Source organism: Larus michahellis, chromosome 3 (genome assembly GCF_964199755.1).
Source record: "Larus michahellis chromosome 3, bLarMic1.1, whole genome shotgun sequence".
NCBI classification, from domain to species: Eukaryota; Metazoa; Chordata; class Aves; order Charadriiformes; family Laridae; genus Larus; species Larus michahellis.
Genome location: NC_133898.1, coordinates 6,623,528 through 6,646,667, shown reverse-complemented (window position 1 = coordinate 6,646,667; position 23,140 = coordinate 6,623,528). Strand labels below are relative to the sequence as shown.

The window sequence follows — 23,140 nt, the reverse complement described above, 5'->3', positions numbered from 1 at the left end:
TCTGTATTTTTTTAGTGTTAGTGTCATGGTGTTGCAGGACTTGATTGGTGCTGACAGAATTTATTATGAGGTGAATATGTTAGAGTTTCACTTGTGCTCAACTGAAAAAATGATACAAGTCTGGAAGGTGAAGATCCTGTCTTTTCACACCTTTGTTGGTATTTGCTGACGTGAATTTGTGCAGAGAAGCTGCAAGGTTTTAATCAGTAAATTTAATTGCCTTACTACTAGGTATATATTTTTTCTTGAAAGTTCAGCAGAAATCAATAATCACTCTAAATAAGGATTCTGCAGACACACAGTAATAAGAACTAAAGGTTTTTTGGCTTGTTTGCTATTTATAATTTGCGTTATGTGAAGATTATACTTTCTTGTTGCTTTGTCACATTGCAAGAGGCCCACTACCTTCATTTAGCACCTTCTAGACATTTAAGTTTCACAACTATTTTTAATGTAAGTCTTGTCTGTATAGCTCAGTAAGCTATGAATTCCCCAAGTAGCCATTTTTTAGTTTATGTCTTAGAAACTTGAGCCTGTAAGATCTGAAATGTGTTGTAACAGAAAAGAAATGACATACTTAAAGGATATCATTGCCAGTAACTGAAGAGATTTGTGTCAATAGCACATTCATTATAGGAATCTTCCGATTTTCATAATTTCAGTTTCCTTTTTTCTTTTCCTGGGGACTGCATACAATCGTTAAGAATCCCCCAGCGTCTAATGGATGCCTAGGTATGGTGGTTTGGGGAAAACATAATGATTATGAGAGTCAACCTGGTGAGTTTGCATAGAACCTGACAGTTTTATTCTTTGACACCCAGCCTTCTGGTGACAATGATCCATAGGGGACAGAATTGCACACCAGCCACTTCCAACTGTGACTGTCCCGTGGCAAGCTCTGAGCGGAATTCAGCTGGACCATGCCCTTCTCATGGCTAAAATGGGACCCTGTGATGCCCCGTCTTCAGCTTCTGCTCCAGAAGTGTACAGGCCTCTATAGGTCCTGTCATCCCCATGTGGCTGTGTCATGCATCCTAGGACGTCTAAAATCACCTACGTTTAGGGTCTTGTCCCAGATGCTTTTCTTCTAGTGTTAGGGAGGAAACATCTGTGTAGAACCAAACCATCTGCAAGCAATCAGATGTTGCATCAGTGATTATCAGTCTGTTCTTCTGTCAGGTTTTGGCTATAGCAATGCACTGTCCTAATTTGCTCAAGATTTCAATGTTGCCTTGAAATCTGGCACATATTGAGCAAACGCAGCTATCAGTTCACAGTTTTCAACACCTATCTATTCATATACATATCTGTCTTAGAAGCTTTATGTAGATCAGTCAGCTTGCATTGCTTTTCTAATAGGTTGTATGCAATAACATGATAACATCTGATCCAGAAACAGAAGAAACTTTCTTCTTAAATAAAATAAGGGAGAGTAAAATTAAAGTTTCATCTGCTTCTGGATCAGATTTTATTCCTAGAGGGGAATTCATATTTAAAGACAAAGACTTCATTATTCTCCCAGTAGTTTTATTTCAAGGATATAGCTGTCTGCACCTACAGCTATGGAAGTGGCCATAATAGCTCAAAAAATATTTAATTAAGGAGAGGTTTCAAAAAGCAGATTGGGATTTCTGGATTTCTTTAGAGTTTATGTTGTCTTTACAAAACAGACTTGCATGAAAACATGAGTTCTTGGGTCTCAGTTTCCTTGACGCAGTTTACTCCTAACTTATGCCAGCGTAAGTGGTTAACTCTTTGCTAGTAAATTAATCAGGGCCAGCACATGGGTTTAGTACTGTGACACTACGTCCATGCTGTTCAATTCTTAGTTCTCCCCTTGATACAAATCTGGCTCATGCCAACTAGCACCATTCCAGAGGCTGCAGGACCTAAATGCAGTGAAAATTTCTCTCCTTGCTTTAAGGGTAGTATGGACAAATAGTTAAATGTTATTCATGCGATTGCATAGCTATCTTTTATTTTTCTTTGCTAGTGCAAATATCATGTTTTGTAACTATTCTTTATAAAGGTGTTGCCAGGAGTGTGCTTAATAGATTTCGAGGTTAGTTTACGTTATTATTAGAGCAAGCTATTTTGATAAAGATTGTGTGTCCGTTGCAGTCAGTATTTTATACTGATGCCCATTCTAGTAGCACTGTTAGATTTCTTGTTAGTGATAATTTCTCCATTTTAAAAACTGAAGACATTTAGGAGGGGATCCTTCATTAGGGGAGAGTTTCAAAATACTTTGCATAACTACAGAGTATGGGGATCTGAGAGGTGTTGCACTGAAAGCTGACTTTACTGCATTGACTTCCTGTTGACTTCCTTGGCATCAAAGTCTTGCCCAGGAATTCCCTTGCTGTGAGTGTCCTATTGGAAACCCATGTGCGGTTGTGGTTTAAAGGTGCTGCCAACTCTGTTGGCATGGGTTCTCTGTAACTATGTGCTAGAGAGGGATGAGGCTGAGCTCCCAGTGTGGCCTTCAGTATCAAGAGGGTCCAAGACAGCATGGTCTAATAAGATGAGCAGAGACTCAACACACAGAAGTTGCATATCCTGATTGTGCTTTTGGTTTCTGAGAAGTCAACGAAATCCTAGATTTGTCAACTTCCATGGCAAAACATCCGTTCGTTTTGGATTTCATCTATAGCCTTTCTGCGATGGATGTCTTTACATTGCATTAGTAGTTTCCTTGCATTTGTGCCTGGAAATTACACTTGCTCTGTGGCAGACTACTGACAAACTATTCTGATTTGGAAAGCCAGCAGAATTTTTAAAACAAGCCAATAAAACGTGGATTAGCATATCACACAAAGGGTATTAATTCAAGATTTTTAAAGGAAGCCCAACAAAATTGCTGAGTAACTCTGGACTGCTGCTCAAGTCTTTTTGCCAGAGAAGTGGGTGGTTACAAATAAGATGAGATTTTTGAAAAGGTGCCTAGAGAGATACAGGGAAGGGAGTCCCCCAGGGATCTCTTATTGGACCTGTAGTCTCTCACATTTTCACCAATGGTCTGGAAAAAGGGGTGACAGGGAATACATGACAATATGTGTTGACAATAGCGAAGTCTTCAGGGTAGTGAAAAATTAGCTCTGGAGTGCAAACATTGCAGAAAGTTCTTGCTGGTGGTGTGTAATGCTAATGAAAGAGTAGACGAAATAAAAAACAATGAATGAATCAGGGGGGGAAATGATCCTAAGAGTGCACAAATAACAGCGTGCTCTAAATTAGGTATTTATTGCAACCAAGGAAGGATGTATTTAATCATAAGAGATTATTTCTGAAAATGTGAACTGTGGCAAAAAGACAAATAGAATGCTAACAATCTTTAAAAAAGAAAAACAGAAAACAAGACAGAGCATCATTTGCAGATGTATGAATCCATACTGTGCCCTCAAGTGTTGTATGCAGTTCTAATTCCCTTCCTCTGCACCTCAAAAAGGTATTATTGAACTTTGCAGAGTGAAGAGAAAGTTGAGCATTAAAATATATTACTTTTTAAAAATTTTTTAAATCTGCGTAAGGACAAGGACACTAGACTAGAATTACATAGATTAAGATTCTTCACCTTGGGAAGAGACAAGTGGAGAGGCAGAAGTCATTTCAGAAAATTATGAGTTGTATAATTGGTTGAGTAGGAAGGCTGAACAGACAACAATGGGCAAAGTAAATTGTCAAATGAAATGATCAGGCAATTTTACCATTAAAAAAGGAAATACGTTTTTTACAGATTAAATCAATTATCAAAATTCACAGTTCTTTTCCACAGTATTTGTAGGTTCAAAAATGATAAACAAATTCCGAGTTTTCTCCTGATGGCTACTAAATGTGATAACACAACCCCAGTCTCATGAAATCTCAAAGCCAGCAGTCGCTGGAAATTGGGAGAATATACTGAGGAAAGCATCATTCATTCTCTGCTTTTGTTTTTAGAATCTTTGCTAAGTCATCTGCTGCTTAGGATTGCTACAGTTGATGTATGGAGCTAGAAAATGGACTGTCTACTACAGGTGTTATTACAGATAATAATACACTCGTGAGTGTACAATTCAGCAGAGCACCTAGTGTGTAACTAGTGATCTCTGAATCATTTCAGGCATGTGTAGGAGATCTGCTGTGTTTGATTTTGGTGCCAGCAACAGCTTAATTACATCTGTCTTTGCTGTCTAGGTGCTTTAAATGCACAGTCTCCAATTCCACCTCTTTCTTCTCAAGTAAAACTTTATGGTAACAGGTAAAAAGTCAACAGTAATGTTGACTAATGGCAATTAACCGTTCATCCACTGACCGTTTAGGTTGACTGAAACTGTTGAACTTCCTCGTGATGTTCAGTCAGTCACTTGTACCCCAATGCCTGGATTTGAAGTGCTGCACAAAAGCATTCATATTACCACTCTCCAGAAGTAGCAAATCCACTTGTTTTGGTTCCGCCAATCCTGAGACTCTTTCTCTACTTTTTGGGATGGATGAAATGCTCTTTGTTGTCCTCACTTTAGTTTTTAGGCAAGATGTCACTGTATTTTTTTGAATTTGTTCTCCCAGCCTTGTACTAACCTTGGACTATTTGAAGACTCTTAGTTTCCATCATTCATAGTCTGGAGAATGTGGGTCAGTCTGACTCCACATTCTTAGTACTTTACTCCTATTGATGCCATTTACTACTAGCTGTTTGTGTTAAGGATAGTAGGTGACGGTGGTTACATGTCTAAATACATATGTCATACTGACTGCATAAAACAGCAGCAGCTGAAATGAGAGTTCCACAACAGAAGAGTTTTATTGTGGAAGAAGAGTTTTGCAACTCAGGAGTCTGATAGGAGCTTCCCTATTGCTTTACCAATAAAATATATAACAACAAAGTGTTTCTTAATAAAATTGATAAACAGAATCACCATGCTAATTCTCTCCTCCGGGCTCAGGTGCGTTATCGCGTCATCACAGCTTGACAAACTACAGTGTCAATTGAATTGCGATAGATGACCATAAGCATACTCTTAGCCCATGGCAAATATAAGGTAATGTGACAGAGCTTAATCCTTGATGAAATACCAACTTTATCTTGTCACTCTGTGCACACAGCTGTTGTGGCTCACGTGAAATATAACTTGGAATCATGAAATGGTTTGGTTTGCAAGCGACCTTAAAGATCATCTTGTTCCACCCCCCCTGCCATGGGCAGGGACACCTCTCAGCCTCATCCGGCCTGGCCTTGAACACTTCCAGGGATGGACCATGTATTTAACTCATCCTCATAAAACATTTTTCGTGGTAAATATGTTGCCCAAAAAGAGCAATTAGCTTGAAGTAGGAATGCATATGTAGCCTTGCTTCAAAGGTGTACCCTCACACGGTGAGAGCCAGCCCTGCATTCCTTCTCCCTCACAGAGCGATAAGTCTTTGCAAGGTCTAAATGTGTTTTCTGTTCAGTCTGGCAACAATGTTTTTTGGGTTTTCTTCAAAATCTTTATATTCTGTCTTGTGCCCAACACCTTTTTACAACTTTTTTTCTTTTTTTACTTTTTTTCCCCCCCCTCTTTCTCTCCCAAGAAACCTTTGTGAATCCAGGATTCGACAGCAAGTTACAAACTAAATCAACATCTTTTGAGGATGAAGGCATTTTAATGTAGTATGAGGATGAATAATATTCTAGGTCTGACAAGTACTGTGAATTTGCAGTTGTTAATATGATTATTCTACTTCAGCTCGTTCATTACATAAATAGATAATCTACTTTTTTTCGTTCATCCATCCCACAGGCAGCAGCGTGTTTATGGTATTTCTTCATATGTTGATGGTCTTGCTTTATAATATGCTAAAAAATGTATGTCCTGTGTCTTTTTTTTTTTTTTCAGATGGCACTATTTTTTTTTGGCTTACATTTTGTCATTTTTGAATTGGCATGTTGGCTGTTACTAGACAGTAACTAACTGTAAATGCCATGATATTTTGCAGAAATAAAGGAGTTAGCTCTCTTCCAAAGAATAATCTGATAAGCCTACTGAGTGTATGGTTGGGGAAGATTGCAACTGAAAAACTTAGTTTCTTTAGAAACTTTAGAATATTTTCAAGACAAAATATTTTGTCCACACACAGTTGTAAATTTAGAGAAGTCGTTCACAATAAGGACGCTAATTCCAACAAGCACGGTGACTGTGTGTCTCTCCTTTATTTAATCCCCCCTCCCCCCCTTCCTTTTTTTAAGTATCCTTAGAAGTATGGAAGAGGTCGCTGAAAATATGATTAAAAGCGTTTGTGAAATCGGAACAGAAATAAGAGGCTGGGATCATAGCTGTTTGGGATACTTCCTCAGATCTGAAGAACATCATGGCAAAGGTGCCCTATTTTAGACAGGATTTGTTGCACGTAGGTTAGTTGCTGCAATGGGTTACACAAGACTTGCAGAAGCATGGGCGCAGTGTAGGTGCGTTTTTAATGCTGCCCTTCCCTTTTTATAGCTCTGTCTTGCAAGAACAGAGTATCGTGGTTTCCATTTAATCACCTTTGAAATAATTGCCCAATTACACAATAATATGTGGCCAATCTTTCATAAGTTTCATATGTTTCAAAATAGACAAGGGAGTGGTGTTGAAGACACCTGCAATTGAGGACATTGGTGGAGAGGAGAGAAAATAGAAGATACTTGCAGTGGTCAGTAACAACTGCAGTGTTAAAGGTCCTCCTCTTCAGGTATAGGTTGCATCAGCTGATACGTTGTGAGGTCTAAATGTCTCTCCTAATTTGTGGCGTATTAGAGAAAAAGATTTGCCTCGGGGCCTAAGGTCTGACGCTTTGACGAGATGAAATGTATTAATCACAAGTTTCTGTTCTATATTTTCAGAAGAATGGCATATCAAACGGAACTCTCTACAAAAAAAAATTTGTTGAGCACTTTGAACAGGCGCCAATGTATGTTGCTGTTTTTACTTTCCTGGGTTTTGGAGTGGGAACAATATTTGGCTACCTGCGAGATTTTATGAGAGCCTGGGGACTAGAAAAACGCAACGTTGCTACAGAGAGAGAACAACAAAAAGTATGTATGAAAAAGACATGTATCCAAAGCTGAGTTTTTGCCTACTTGCAAGTTATGTACAATAACCTACCAAAGTAACAAGGCAGACAACTTTCATCTTAGAGAGGAACATTGCATAGGGATGGGAGGAATGACATGCACTGCGGAATGGTTAAACACATGCGTATGAATATATATATGTATGTAAAATCATAATTTTCACCCAGAGGGATGTTCACCTTGTTCTAAGATTGCCAATCTCAGCAAAATAGCATCTCAGGGTATTAGGTAAATCCACAGAAAAAGAAAACTCAGAGAAGCCTTATTGTTAAATATGCCATCTCTCCAAATCTCTTAAATACCAATTTTTCTTTGTCCCATCTGGCTATCTTACTTTGTCCTTCACGGTGACAGGGAGTGCTAACATCTTTGTAATTGCTGCCTTACATCTGCTGAAGTGCTGCTCACAGAGCACTCGGGAATAATTGTTCCAGCACAAAGTGAATGTAGCCTGAATTCTTGCGAGTCCTGACTTAGAAATTTTTTCATCCCGCATAGTTCTAAGTGAAACTTGCACCTCAGCAAGCTCAAATACCATCTGACTTTGTGTAGATTTTTTTTTTTTTGTTGCTCCACCTTCTCCGTGCAGTTTGAGCCATCATTTGCAATAACACCAGACATAATAGAGGAAAAATGCGAATAGTGTTACTGTTCCTCTGGCAAATAAAATTGGCAAAGTTCTTTCCCATTTTGGCTTTTCAAAGATGCATGCACTACTTAATGAAATATCGTGGTGCAGTCTTTTTATCAGCATTCTCATGGAATATTCTTTTTGATACACTTAATGATTTGGCCATTTGTTGAGCTGTTTTGGTTCCAGACGTGCCAGTTAAACCTTTTTGCCGTCCACCATGGATTACGTGTTCATTTAATTCTCCAGTCCCCCACATATGTAACTACGTGCCATGTTATTTTATCAGTTTATTGTATCCAGTGTCTAATGTAGCTATATTGCTGTTTCATATAAAACTTTGTTTAGATTCCGTACCTTTCTTTTAATTTAATTTCCAAGTAAAATCCATAGATAGAAATTAATTGTCAGACAAACTAGTTGTCTTAACTGGCTGTTCGTATGTCCAGTCTAGGCCAATAATGCCCAGATCAATTACATTGGACGAGCTTTAATCTAATGTATCCAGCATTTCATGAAATCCAATGAGTTGTTTATCCTAGGTTTGCAATCTGCTCCACACATAGCAAAATGCTCAATTTGAAACATTTGGTTTCTCCAAGTGAAAGAATCGTGAGTTCTGGCATTTCCAACTTTCCAAATATTGGACTGGAGAATTAGGCCAATTTGTTGACCATTAAAAAAAAAACAAAACCAAAACAACACCAACAAAAAAAAACCAAAACCAAAAACAACAAAAACCCCACCCCCTAAAAAAAGCCAACACTGGATTTCAAGGGAATTAAAGTTAAGAGATTTGCTGATTGGAGTTGTTTGTGACAAAGGAACATGTTGCTGTTATAGCTCTCTGTTTATTAATGAATCAGTTTTTCCTTTTTTAATGGGAATGACTTGTGTACAGAAGCAGACATTTTCCTAGCAACATAACCCTGTGCATGTTTTCAAACCAGGATTTTGTGCCACTTTATCAAGATTTTGAGAACTTTTACACCAGAAACCTCTATATGAGAATACGGGATAACTGGAATCGTCCAATTTGCAGTGTCCCAGGGCCACAGTTTGACCTCATGGAACGCGTTACAGATGATTACAACTGGACATTTAGGTGAGTCAGCTTACAATCTGCAGCCGTCAGCTTCATAAGGATACTCCTGATACATCTGCGAAGCACAGAAAACTGCATTTAGCCCCTCGTACCTAAATCCTTGACTAATATACATCAACATATTTTTCTCTGAAATCAGTACTGTGCTGATAATCTGTCCCCTTCCTTCTGAGTGTTGTTTGGAAATGCAGCATGGAAGGGACTGAACGCTATCACAAACGGGTTTTGTTTGGCTGTCTCAGAACAAGTAAGACTTCTTACACTTCATTTATAATAACAAGCCTTTAGTCAGAATATTACAATGCAATTTGTTGCATCCCTTGGTTAGGATTTAAATCAGAATTTCTTGCATTGCATAAATGTTGCTTCTTACTTACACAGTGAGTCTTTGGCAGTGAGTTTTAAGCAGTTTACACCTTGAAGATTTCAGTGTATTGCAACTGTTACCGAGTTAAATGGATATGGAAACTCACCACATAGACAATGTGTAGGTTGACTGTATTTCAGCTTACTGAGAATGTATCATAGTGTTTCCCACACTATTTTCCTCGTGTAGTTTCTCCGTGTGTGTCTGAACACTCGTGGCTTTCTGGAAGCTGTTGACAATTCACTTGAAAAAAATAGTATCTATAAGTTGTTCCCTATATAAAGTCCTGGCTTTGTTTGCTTTTTTATTTACTTACATCTATAAAAGCACCATTTCACCTAACACCGGTATATTGCCATCTACAGCTTGAATCTGGAAAACATTCTGAGCAGGATGCAGTATTTAGTCAGGGAAACAGAAAGGCTGGACAAACTTTTGGGATGTTAAAGTATGAAGATTGTAAATTCCCAAATAGGAGTTTGACAGTGGAACAAAATTTGGTGGGAAAATTTTTTGAGTTTTTCTGTTCTATTTATTTGGGATTGGAGGGAAAGTAGCACTATTCTTTAAAATTTGCTTTAATTATAGGTTTACAGGAAGGATTATCAAGAATGTAATCAATATGGGTTCTTATAACTACCTCGGCTTTGCAGAAACGGATGTTAATGCTTTGAAAACTGTGACCATAGAGTTACAAAAATATGGGACAGGAATCTGCAGTACCAGACAGGAAATGGGTGAGTAAACAGCTGGGCAGCCACCAAAGTTTCTGTAACTATATGCTTTCTCTTACAGATACCTTGAAGGATTTGGATACTTAGAGAATTTTAGTCACATCAACAATTACTTGTTTCACTATTAAAAGTGATGCTGTGTTTTATTCATTATCACATGAGGATTTTTTTAAAAGGAAAAATGTTATTGATTTTTGGGAAAGCACAACCAAACGTGTCATATAGGCCTGGGATTTTTAATGATGGAAAGTAACAGGCTTATTTTTAAAAGAAGCAAAATAAACATTGAGACTTCAAGAATGGTTCTAGGGCAAATTTAATTGCATCATAGATTTATACCAGTTACCACATACAGAGTGTTCTGATTAGTAAAATGACCTTTTACATATTTTTTTTTTTAATCTCATGTTCTAAGAATACATTGTAATGTTTCATGAGACGTTAATGGGCACAACATAGAAATTTCTAGTGTGCCTCTAAGGAATACATTCATGAAGGCTCCATCTGATTTTTTTGGTTTATACGTGCTTTGCGATTTGTCTCCTTTTTTGGTTCGTAAACCACGTGTAGTGTTATCTTCAATTGTATAGTTTTACACAAAGCCTTGCATTCCTAATGGCGCAATCAGCCTGCATTTCAGAAAAAAATAAAAATAAAAATTGAGCCAGAGAAATGCAAGGGCAGGTTTGTCTTCAGGCTTTATCTTTCTTGGGAGCTATCAAAAAAAGCCCAAACAAGGTAGCATGGAGAAGTCTTCTGTAGACTTCTTTTCCCCCCGCAATCCAGCAACCGGAAATGTTTTCATTTTGTATCTCTCAAAGAAAACTCTTTTCCTCCAGAAATCTTACGGAAAAAAATATTGTATTTCATTTGGGTTTTTGTTTAAAGTCTCATTTCCAGACAAAAAATAACGCAAACCTTGTCATCTGTTTCTTATCTTGTCAATAACAAGTATGCCAGTGACACCGCTTAGAGAGGGTTTACAGATTTGACCCTACTTTCCTTTTATAGGTGACCCATCTGGTGACTGCAATATATTTAAACATTTTTTTTGCATGCTTACCAATTTGCATGCTAAATTGCATGCTTGAAAGTGGTCACCATTGCTAGTCATCTAAGGTATTGAAGGAACATTTCTCTCTGTCTTTTTCTCTTGGATTCTGTTTTGACTGAGAACATTTCAAGTGGTTTTCAGTAGGTCAAAGATTATGCCTGGCGTTCCTCATTCTGTGCCTTTCGAGTAATTTTTTATATGGAAGACTTGCATAACTTTGACTTATTCTCAAAGAAAAAAACCTTATGAAAAGATTGATTATGTCTTCAGATATTAAAAATCTTATTAGTTAATTTCATCTAGCCTGTTTTGAGAGCCAATGCATACAGATTTCTCGAACTTCCTCTTCATCTGAACTTCGGTGTTATTTGAAGTATTATTCGAAGTTATCTTGACAAATTGAGCAAAGTTTTAGATTCGTTCTAATTGCTTTCACAACTAATAGTCCCATGAACTTCATTCAGACTATTCTCAATGCAAGAATGGGCTACGAATAAAGAACAATGTAAAAGTCTTGTCAGTATCAGTCTTTTAGGGAGTGAATTTCAGAGAGAAGCTTGGACATTAAGGCTTATTAAAATAGGAAGGCAGAGTGTTAAGACCTGGCTTAGATGGTGTAAATGAGTAGTCATAGCATTTTGTCCTAGGTAGCTAACAGAGAGCCTGTGTTTCTGTAGTCAGTGGAGAGAGAGGTTGCTTCACAGAGCAATTTTGAGCAGTTCTTATTTCATTGGCCCTGGCTCTGTTGGAACCTGTCTACCGCCAAGAACCATATCAACAACCTAAGGAAAATAGCTTCTTATTAGCAGTGTGGGTGCCCTCTTTTCTTCTCGCTTTACCCTCTTGTGCTGCTGTAGCTCTGTTCTGGTTCACAGTTGAGCAGATTTGAAAACTTCTATCCAAGTTAAATATATATATATATATATACACACACATATACTCAAGAGAGAGGTAGGGAAAGGTCTGTATGAAAGGCCTTACCTTTTGTAATTATCATTTGCCATCTTCATGTTAGAAAAACAGAAGAGAATGGGTTTGTTCCTGGGCAGATAACATTTCAAAACTTTTGTTATTATTTTGTGGCTGAGCTAAAGTTGTTTGAGGTAAAAATGCAGTGAGCTATAGGAGCCAAGGCTATATGCCTGTGGGGCCTAATCCAAGAGAGCATGTGAACAACAAGGAGAGGTGCCATGCTTGACCTTCTTCCCACCAACAAGGATGGCGCTGGTGGGATGTGTGAAGCTCGAGAGCAGCCTTGATTGCAGTGACCATGAGATGGTGGAGTTTGAGATCCTTAGGGCAGGGAGGAGGGTGCACAGCAAACTCACTACCCTGGACTTTAGGAGAGCAGAATTTGGCCTCTTCAAGGGTCTGCTTGGAAGACTACTGTGGGATAAAGCCCTGGAGGGCAGAGGGGTCCAAGAAAGCTGGTTAATTTTCAAGGATCACCTCCTGCAAGCTCAGGAGCGATGCATCCCAACAAGGAGAAAGTTGGGCAAAAACGCCAGGAGGCCTATGTGTTTGAACAAGGAGCTCCTGGAGAAACTCAAAAAGGAAGTCCAAAGGACTTGTGCAAAGCATTTGACGCTGTCCCGCACGACATCCTTGTCTCTAAATTGGAGAGAAATGGATTTGATGGGTGGACCACAGTGGATAAGGAACTGGCTGGATGGCTGCACTCAAAGATCTGCAGTCAATGGCTTGATGTCCAAGTGGCAACCAGTGACGAGTGTCATTCCTCAGGGGTCCGTATTGGGACCGGTGCTGTTTAACATCTTTGTCAGCGACATGGACAGTGGGATTGAGTGCACCCTCATCAAGTTTTCTGATGACACCAAGCTGCAAATCTCATGAAGTTCAAGAAGACCAAGTGCAAGGTCCGGCATGTGGGTCAATGCAATCCCAAGCACAAATACAGGATGGGCGGAGTATGGATTGAGAGCAGCCCTGAGGAGAAGGACTTGGGGCTGTTGGTTGATGAGAAGCTCAACATGAGCCATCAACGTGCACTCACAACTCAGAAAGCCAACCATATCCTGGGCTGCATCAAAAGAAGTGTGGCCAGCAGGGCAAGGGAGGTGATTCTCCCCCTCTGCTCCGCCTTTATGAGACCCCACCTGGAGTGTAGTGTCCAGCTCTGGGGCCCCCAACAGAAGAAGGACATGGACCTGTTGGAGCGGGTCCAGAGGAAGGCCACAAAGATGCTTAGAGGGCTGGAACACCTCTCCTATGAAGACAGGCTGAGAGAGCTGCAGTTGTTCAGCCTGGAGTAGAGAAGACTCCAGGGAGAGCCTCTAGCCCCTTGCAGTACCTAAAGGGGGGACCTACAGGAAAGCTGGGGAGGGACACTCTATCAGGGAGTGTAGTGACAGGACAAGGGGTAATGGCTTGAAACTGGAAGAGGGGAGATTTAGATTAGATATTAGGAAGAAATTCTTTATTGTGAGGGTGGTGAGCCCCTGGCCCAGGTTGCCCAGAGAAGCTGTGGCTGCCCCATCCCTGGAGGGGTTCAAGGCCAGGCTGGACGGGGCTTGGAGCAACCTGGTCTAGTGGGAGGTGTCCCTGCCCAGGGCAGGGGCTTGGAACTAGATGATATTTAAGGTCCCTTCAACTCTAACCGTTCTATGATTCTATGAACGTATTTATACTTTCAAGCTAATTGAAAGTACTGTTCTGCTTATGTGCATTTAAGTGTCTGGCATGTTTGTGGTTCTCCCAAGATCTCTCTCAAAGCAGTGAGAGGTGTCTCTCTTTGAGAAGGATCATTCCACTGCTTTGAGAAGATTTCAGAGAGGGGAAAACAAAGAAGAAACAAATAAACTTAATGCGAGTGAAGTTTGAAAGAATACATGATGGTAAAACTGTCCTTTGTGGTCTTCTGCCTAAACTCCTCCTCTTATAACTGCACAGACTGTGGAGTGGGTATAAAGTGCTGACATATCAGAAAGTTGTTGCAGGTAGTTTGTTCTCAGAACAGGTTGATATGGATGTTTTAACATGGTGGCTTATATCTTTACAAAATTGTCTTTTATTAAGGAAACTTAGTGAAGCTAAACCTTGCTAAATATAAAGCAGTCATTCTACGTTCCCAGAAGAGTAATTTAAGACTGTGTGTAAACGTAGTTCAGACAGACAGCGAGAACTGTGGAGTCCTGCTCAGGCTTTCTCTAAAATAATAATGCGCATGCCTCTTGAACAGGCATTCCTGTTTAAGCACAAAAGCATACGAAACTGATAAAAACAGTATCTGGTCTTCCTTCATTTGTCCTCCATAAAAAGATTTTAAGGCTTTTAACTCCATTTTTAATTCCATGCTCTTTTTAAATTATAATAATAATAAATCACTTTCTTAGCATAACAGTGTCATTTAAGACACATTCCTGAGGCTTTTGTGGGACTTTCATTCTGAAAGAAAAATATTTTTCTTTTTTTAAGACCAAGCGAACTATTCTCCCTTAGGAGCAAGATCTCGAGGTTATAGGTGGTAGTTCCATGAGAGCATTAGCTTATTGTTCAGTGGTCAGAAAGCAAATCAAATACTAGAAATTATTAGGAAGGGAACAGAAAGCCAGCCGTAGAACCTCAGTATCCTACTGCATAAAGCTGCGGTTTGCTGTCATCTTCAGTACTCTGTGCAGTTCTGGTCAAAAACGTTTAGCAGAACTGGCAAGTGTCAGAGAAGGGCAACAAGGATCATCAAAGGCCTCAAGCAGCTTCTGGGTGGAGAACTGTTGAGCTAGCTGTCTTCAGGTGTCAGAAATGCCTTGACATCTGGCTCAGAAAGAGCCTAAAGGCTCTATAGAAATCTTCAAAATTATGTGTGGCGTGGAAGAGTGGTCAGGGTGTTGGCTCTTCATTGTCTCTTCCACTATGAGATCTACAGGGCATTGTATGAAGTTGGTAGAAGGTTTCCATCTAAATACAGGAGGCGGCTCTTCCCAAGGAACAAATTGTAAAGCAGGCTGCAGATGCTGAAACTTTACACTCCCTTGCATTCTAGAGGATACTGGCTACATACAGAGGAGAGATCATTGATAGTTACCAGAACTATTATGTGATTCAGGATGTCCTTATGTTGAAGTTAGTTAGAAGCTGGGATACTACTATGTATATGTTTGTCCTGCTTTCATTCTTCCCCAGACATCCACACAAAATCACTGTCAGATGAAGGATTATGGGCAAAAGGGACTTTTTGGGTGGTGCGGTGCATCTAATACTATTTTTTTTAGCATTATTTTATGTAATTGGTTGTTTAGTATTAGTTTATATTATTACTTATATGCACGTGGCCATTGCTGTACAGTCATCAACACTGGACCTGTGAACTAGCAAATTATCGTACAAATTTGGCTTCAATCAGGAACATACACATTCTTGTATTTTTCTGAAGTTGGGCAGTATTTGAATAGAGGCAGCATATAAGGAACCAACGAAGCAGTAACCTGGCTGTTTTCAGTGTTTCTGAGGACACTAAAATTAAGAAGACATTAAGGGAAGACACTTAAAAGAGAACTGTAAGAGAGAGTTGCACGTATGCTTGTGAATGTGTTCTAAGGGCAGTAGCTTTGGTGAATGCATGAAAGTGGTTGTTTGCAGATGGTAGGCAGAAGGCAAAAAATGCTGATATCATGATCTGCTTAGAGGTGGAAGACTTTTCACTTCTGGGTGGTACATGGGATAGAAGTAGTTCCTGAAGGATCTTGGCAGCAAAAATTTAAGCATAAGTGAGATCCTTCAGAAAATTTCAGAGGAGCTGGAGATGTAGAACGAGGACCCTCTTGGTCAGAGGGACAGGCCGAGAGGAACGATAGGACCATTCATCTAGAATGGCAAGAGCATTCCGAGCGCATCTGAGAATGGCAAGGTTGAACCTACTGAAACCAGAGCAAAAGATGCTGCGTTAACTGTGTGAGGTGTCAAGGGAGAATACAGAGAGATCTGCGCCTACCATATCTGACAAAACTGACCATGGGTGTCCTTTAAATTAAAATGGCTTTTGGCAGCAGCACTCCTTCCTGCAGGTGCAGAAAAAGTCAATTTTTTTTATTTCTTTGGCTAGTTCATTATAAGTCAAGAAACTAATCAGGACATGAAAAAGCAGGAAGTTTTGTTTTCCAGGAATAAACGTTGAGTCTGAGGCAATAGGTCTTAAATGTTGAAGGATTTAAGTAACTGGAAACCAGCTATTCAAGTAATTACATTAGGGTATTTCTACCCCCAAAAAAAATCTCTGTACTGTGTTTTATTTATGTTTTATTTTAATCTTCATCTCAAAAGTGTTCTTTTTTAACTTAATAAAAATGCTAACAAATATGAATCTAACGAAATTTGAAATAGCGTGTGTTCCCTCTAGATAGTGAAAAGAATGACAACTTGTATGTGAAGCCTTTTTTCCCCATGCAAAGCAATGTATTTTAATGGCTAGGGTTGGAGTTGGCTACTGTTGGAGGCATCCCGTCATTCTTAGGTTTATAGCCAGCCTTTTCTAAGCAATGTAACTTCAAATTATTAAGGCAGAAATATACAAATAGTTATTTAACACTGTTTCCTGCTTGCTGATTGCAGATGATAATAAAAGCAGTGGTGTTACACTTTTTTTAAGGTAAGGCCGATTATCATGCCCCGAACGCTCCCAGGTTTAGCTCCAGGGCAGTGTCACATGAGCAGCTAGAAGTTCCAATGCTCTATTTATCTAACTCACCATTTTTCCTTATGGAGATGATACACATGAGTAACAGGAGCAAATGTATCATTAGTTGCTACTTAAGCAGCCAGGCAGGATTCCTGCCTTTTTGAAATCCTTCTCCTGTGATTATGCCTTGGACCAAAAGGCAAGATGGAGCCTGCACACAGCTCTTGCAGGGTGATTCATTCTGGAGGGCACGGTTAGGAGGTTACCTTTTAACGCCTAGCTTGCACTCAGTTGGAGGGCTTTTTGTTTGTTTGAGGGTTGTGTGTTTGTTTTTTTTCTTACATTTGATTGTGATCTGATTTCTAAAAAGCAGACCTGAAAACCTCTGCCAACATTTAAACTACAAAAGTAGTTCCATCCTCTTCACTTCCTTCTGTTAGGTTTTAAGGCCTAATATGAATTTCTAGCAGCATTTCAAGAAAGTAAAAAATAGTTATTTGGCCGTTCTTTCTTTTATACCACTTTGTAGCTTTGATTAGGGCCTGGGATTGTTTTAAACTCAGTACTGTACAAACACAGAAATAAATGGTCCATTTTTCAGTTAGGAGAAAGAGATAAGGAACTAAAGTTCCCATAATTTACAGTTTCCAAGTAGGAGCTTAAGGAGAAATACAGCCACATAAATGAGAATTAGTGTATGTGTATATATCATAACCTTGGCTACTTTCTGACAGGGTATGTTATAAATTAGCAAACAGTTCATGAGAGGAGTTTTCCTTCTTTGTCATCTCCTACTGACATCGTTTTCCTTTCTGTGCCCAGCCTCTCATAACTAACTGATCCAACTTATGATCAAAGGTTCAAGTTTGTTCCTGGTATTTCACAATTGCAAAAGTATGCTTTGCAAAGCATGATTAAGCTCCGGACAGTCCGTCTTCTGGCAGGTGGGACCAAAGGCATCAGGAGTAACTAAGGGTTGTGTGACCTGTTTAAAACCTACAATATCTCCAATATATAATGTTATCTATGTACACGCAAATATTTGGACACTTAAGATACTGCCGTCCAGGCTCTGGCATGAAGAGGCTGGACGTCAACTGTAAATTTTAGCCTTGTGTTTTTGTAAAGGAAAAAGGCAAACAAAACTGGAAGATCTAAATTAAACTGGAAGTTTTGTTAAAATGAATCTACTCTTTTCTGAGCATCAGTGAATTATGCAGGTACGATGGTATATCTGTGACACCTGCAGCACCTTTGTGGTATGAAAGCCCTATCAGCTGGTAGCAACATTAAGAAAGCCTGAGCATTTCCTTTCTTTCAAATGCTTCCTCAAAACCTACTTCTTTTGAGGCTCTTTTATGCACATGCAGTGTTAAATGAGGCAACTGCGTAACATTACTCTGTGCTTCTCCTCCTCTCTTTTGCCAATACGTATCGTTCTACAATTTTAGGCTTTGCTCTCGTAGTGGGCTCTGTAGGACAGCGATACCATCTGCGTCATCCGCTCTAGCGGAATGTGTGAATAAACAGGAATCTTTCCACATCTTCTGCTTCTTCATCCTTCTAGTAATAACTCATCCAGTCTTGCTTTTGTAAATGCGTGCATGTGTTTCAGTAATATTTTTTTCATCTCTGACAAATATCTTAGAGTGAGTTTATGACCTTAAGTTTCAAATGTGGCAGGGAAGTTTAGGTGTTTTGTTCTCTTCCCTGCCCTCCTAAGGATACATTTGATAAACTGTCATTTTCATAGAGTAATGATTCTTATTCACCTTGGTGTGTCACATCAGTGATCCATAGGATTCCCAGTTGCTGGTCATACGTGGAAGTGGCTTTTATGGAAATCTGTTCTTTTTCTTTCAAGGACTCTTTGCTTATATCAGTTTAATCCTCCAGCTTTTGTTTAACTTGAAGCAAGCGGGTATTTTCCTGTCGTCTTTGGGTCTCAGAATTCCAAATAAAAAATTCAATCAAAGGATACCGTTGCCAGTGTTGGCAGAGTAACCAGTACATGTCATTAGCACAAAAGAACCTGCAAGACTGTATTGACAGACTAACCAGTGGCATAAACCACTTCGTCCAAGCTGAAAGCGTCAAAGCTAAATAACGAACTGCGTGGATCACGGGGTGTGCATTTTCAAGCTTTATCTGTCTAGTAGACTGCCAGTGACTTTCAACCCAAGCGCAGTGATCAGCCTGTGAAAGTACAATATACTTAATGTTCCCTGTCCCCGTCGTGCAGTGGCTTCTTGATAGGAGAAACTGAGTCAACGGATTTTGAAAAGGAGGGGATTTGCTTTGAAAAGTGTGGGAATCTGTGGAGGTGGCTAACATTGTGAAAGTCCACTTTTTATAAGATCTTCAGCTTCACTTTCCATAACACCTGTATAAGCCTGAAGCACAGTAACGCTTGTTGGACTCTATTGCATACAACTGTTCAACAGCAAGGAATAACTTTTCAAAGAAAGTATTCCATTTTGTCTCTTAAAGATGCAGGTAGCGTTCTCTCTTCCTTTTTGTCTTAAATCTTTCCCAGTAAGATGACATAGATTCTTTAGCTCTATCCTCATTTCTCAGGTGAAACTAAGCTGTAGTCAGGACAAAAATCAGAGCAGGTAGAGTATGGGGAGAAATTCTAATGTCTATGCATAGGACAAGTATAGAAGGTATCTATGTAGACAGTGTATTAATAAAAACGTATCTAGTATATCACTTTTGATTCACCAGATCATGATGCTGGTCTGAATCCAGCACAATGCAAGACATTTTAAAGGCCATGATGACCTGACTTGACACTGCTAAGGCTGACTTAATGAAGACCCAGTGTAATTACTGCCTTCCTTGCGTAGCTTGAGATGTAGGAGCTTGTGCCAGTGGAAGTTCCTTTGGATCAAATTTGCATCTGCCTGGTAGTGCTGTTTGTGCCGGTTGGGGTGCTTGCTATGACCAGCTGGGAATGCTAGTGGACAAGCCTTACGCCAGCAAAGCGTGTCTGACCCCTCCAGTGGAGAGAAGTGATGTAATTGCTGCAGTTTATATGTGTCCAAGGACTGACACGTACGGGAGAAATCTTCTGATATGATTAAATAATTGCATAATTTATTAAATAAGTACCCCTCTTACTTTAAACCTGGGAAAGTGCAAGCTGATATGCCGTATCAGCCCTACTCGATGTACATTGTTGTCACAGACCTCCCACTATATGTATTGTATTGTTTCTGCAACACCTCACCTACCACCTGCAATATTGCCATTATAATTAAAGTCATTCAAAACTAGGGCTCGTTTTGCAAATCCTTGTCACTCAGGTTTTGGTTTTGCAAACCGAACGCCCGTTCATTCCAATTTATATTGCAGCATTTGCAGACAATAGCGATATACAATATCATCTGCATTCACTCTTAAGATTAGTAAATAATAAGTAGGAATCGGTCACTTTCAGAATATCATATTCTTCACCATCACAAAATCAGTAAAAACAGGTCAAAAGTGTGCTGTTCTTTTCTGGTTCATCTAATAGATGCTTGAACAGAATAATCTGTAGTGGGTCAGGCTTTTCTTGTTTGTAAAAACAGAAAACATAGGATGCAACCCCAAAAAGCAATTTTAACTCCACCTCAGTAGTGTCAGATTTACCCCTGGAAGAGTCAGGGACAATTTTCTCGTGCCTTCAACTGCCTGCCTTGCAAAGCAGACACTGCTTGTTTCTCGTGCTCTCACAAACCTCCTTCTAATTCAAGCTGTGACCATAGCGTGGCTGGCTTCAAGCTTCCATTTCAGACTTCATCTTCTTTGTGTGCCGATAGCCCTCAAGTGACAAGATAACATCCGCAGGGAACACTAGGGCAGCTGACCATGCTGGAACCCTCAGTTGTCAATGAGTGCTGTAACCAGGCTGAGGACTAACTGGGCTCAAAATGCAAAAATTTATAGAAATACACCCTGAGATCTACTGGGCTTACAGGTTAAGACATAGATTCTCCCGCGCTTCTTCAATGAGCAGCTCAACTCTCAAACGCTATGCGGTTTTGTATTTCATGGAGCTTGGCTACTAAGCGGTGGCTGCATGCAGAGCCAGCACATATCCTTGTGTATCTCGGGATCTACAGATGCAAAGCGTAGCATTTTGCTAAGTTTGCTGCTAAATCCTCAAAGGGCTTGGTGCAGAGCCAGCTCAAATCTACTGGAGGTTCTGCAGAGCCAAATTTTCTGCTTCGTGTTACTTAACTTAGCACAGAGCTAGAGACAACCCAGCCCAATGTACACCGGGTGTGATAAAACAAGCGGAGACACTCTTGAAGCTCTGCTGGAGTCGGCTCAGCAGAACCCAGGCAGGCTCTGTGCAAAATCACAGCACCACTGTTCTTTACTGTCCGTGTAATCCATTTTTTTTCCAGAAGCCACACAATCCTTGTTCCTTACCTCCCTGGCTATTGGAGACTTACCTGCCTGCATGATATTTTTCACATTCTGTTGCCATTCTTACTTTGAATATTTAACAAGAAAAAACAATGAAAACACTACCTCACTGTAACCAGCTGAGTTAGTGCTGCTGCTGAAACTGTACTGCTGCCATTTTTATTTGTTGGGGTTTTTTTAACGAGCTTTCCTCCATGTCGAAGGTAAGATCATCTTCCTGATTCATCATTCTTGTCGAGACTGTCTAGCCAAGCTTCTGCTTTCCTCCATTCATCTGCCCTTTGTCCATCACAGTGAACAGAGATTTCTTGTTCCCATCAATTGTCATTCACTTTGCCTTTATTATTGTAACATCAACTTGTGCAGCGCGAGGTGAGATTCATTTCCCTATTTTTTTTTCTTCTGTTAGCTGCTTACAGCCTTATTAATAGGGGAAATGCTCTGTTGGAATCCACAGGCCACTCTCTTTTCTTCCCCACAGATCATCCTGTAAGAGTTCCTTCTGCCTTGGTACCTGCAATGCACAGCCAGGCAACCAAAGACTAGAGAGCTGGCAAGTTGAGATAATTCATTACTGTTTGAAGTTATTTGTTATCTCAATCTCTTAACACCACTCTTTCATCTGTTGCCTTTTGTATTTTGTCATCCTCCATTGTGAGTTGGGCGGGAAAGATACTGCTTTTGTTGGACAGTTGGAGTGCCTTATTTGTTTGGAGACTCCAGGCACTAATATTGGATAAGTAACATGCAATAAAAAAAGGCTCTCTAGTGTTGCCTTATCATTGGTGTTTGACTTTTGAGAGCGAGGAAAGAGGAGAGTTATAATCAATTATGGAGAGTGGTATAGCTTTTACCTTCCAAAGCGGAAAAAGATGGAGGACGCTTTTGTTTGTCTATCCATATAAAATCATAATTGAGGATTTTGTACACATGCAAAAGAAAAAATGAAAGAATTTTGTTGTCTTCAGTTTTTGCTTTCACATCCAGACAGAATTAAAGAATGCCTAAGATGTTTGTCCCGCATTTCCTATGAAAGGAGGTATTTTTGTCCTCACTGTAGGGGGAAGAAAAAGGCACAAAATTGCTCTTCAAAATAAAGTATGTCAAAAGATGTTATTATGGAAAGAGGAAAGTTTTTTCCCAAAGTAACTGCTTTGCTACCTTAACAGCAACAGTATTTGTTAGCATTAGGTGCAGCTGGTTTACATCCTTGCTTTTTCTTGCGTTATCCCACATGCATGAGATACACATAGAAAACCTTCATTAGAAGTTAACGTCATATAGCGTAATGAACACACTTCTAACTTGTTCTTTTGTATGTTTCATGTCCTTAGAATTAATAACTTTCACAGTTTAACAAGATTTAAGATTCCCTGTGCTTATTTCTCCAGGCACCCTAGACAAACATGTAGAACTGGAGAAACTTGTGGCCACGTTCCTTGGTGTGGAAGATGCTATGGTGTTTGGCATGGGCTTTGCAACTAACTCGATGAATATTCCAGCCCTTGTTGGGAAGGTGAGTACTTCCTTAAGGAATACCTAGAACCTAGAATTGTTTATTAATTGTTTTAACAACTATTGCAGTATTAAGTGGAAAGGCTTGATTGAGGAACAAAGCTTGGTAGCAGGAATGCATGAGTCATAAGGCTGATGACCCTGTGACCTTAAATGTGCTCCCTCATCATTTTCTCTAACTCGTGAGTGTTGCTATCACACATGCCTAACATCTATTTAAGGATAAGCGATAGGATATGGTTATTTAGCTTCTCTTAACGAGGTTACTTCTCCCTAAAAAGTAAGCAAATGTTGCACCTCGTTACTCGGGTGTTGTGGGATGAAGTATTTGGGCTACTTGCAGAGATGTTGCCCAGCTGCCTGCGGTGAAAGATGATGATTAGGATATTTTTTACAACGCTTTCAGAAAAGAGAAAACACAGTGTTACGCATTCATGATGAACAGATTTCCAGCCAGCCCTGCAAAGAAAGCTGGCAGCAAATGCAAGTTTGAAGTTGTGACCATATGACAAAAGTTGGGTTCTTATTTGGTGTTGAAGAGACTTCATCTCCAATTTGGGGTACCTAGCACAACAGCATGAAAATCCATCATCCTGTCAATCCCGACT

The 23,140-nt window shown here is 39.7% G+C and overlaps 1 protein-coding gene across 1 annotated transcript in view; it reads left to right on the top strand.

Annotated features, from left to right (window-relative positions):
• Positions 1-23,140, top strand: part of SPTLC3 (serine palmitoyltransferase long chain base subunit 3) — an 84,062-nt gene that overhangs the window by 22,453 nt on the left and 38,469 nt on the right. Inside the window, exons 2-5 of the mRNA XM_074578192.1 lie at positions 6,845-7,036; positions 8,657-8,811; positions 9,767-9,915; positions 22,409-22,533. Of these exons, the coding sequence (XP_074434293.1) occupies positions 6,845-7,036; positions 8,657-8,811; positions 9,767-9,915; positions 22,409-22,533 (621 nt within the window). The remainder of the gene's footprint in view (positions 1-6,844; positions 7,037-8,656; positions 8,812-9,766; positions 9,916-22,408; positions 22,534-23,140) is intronic.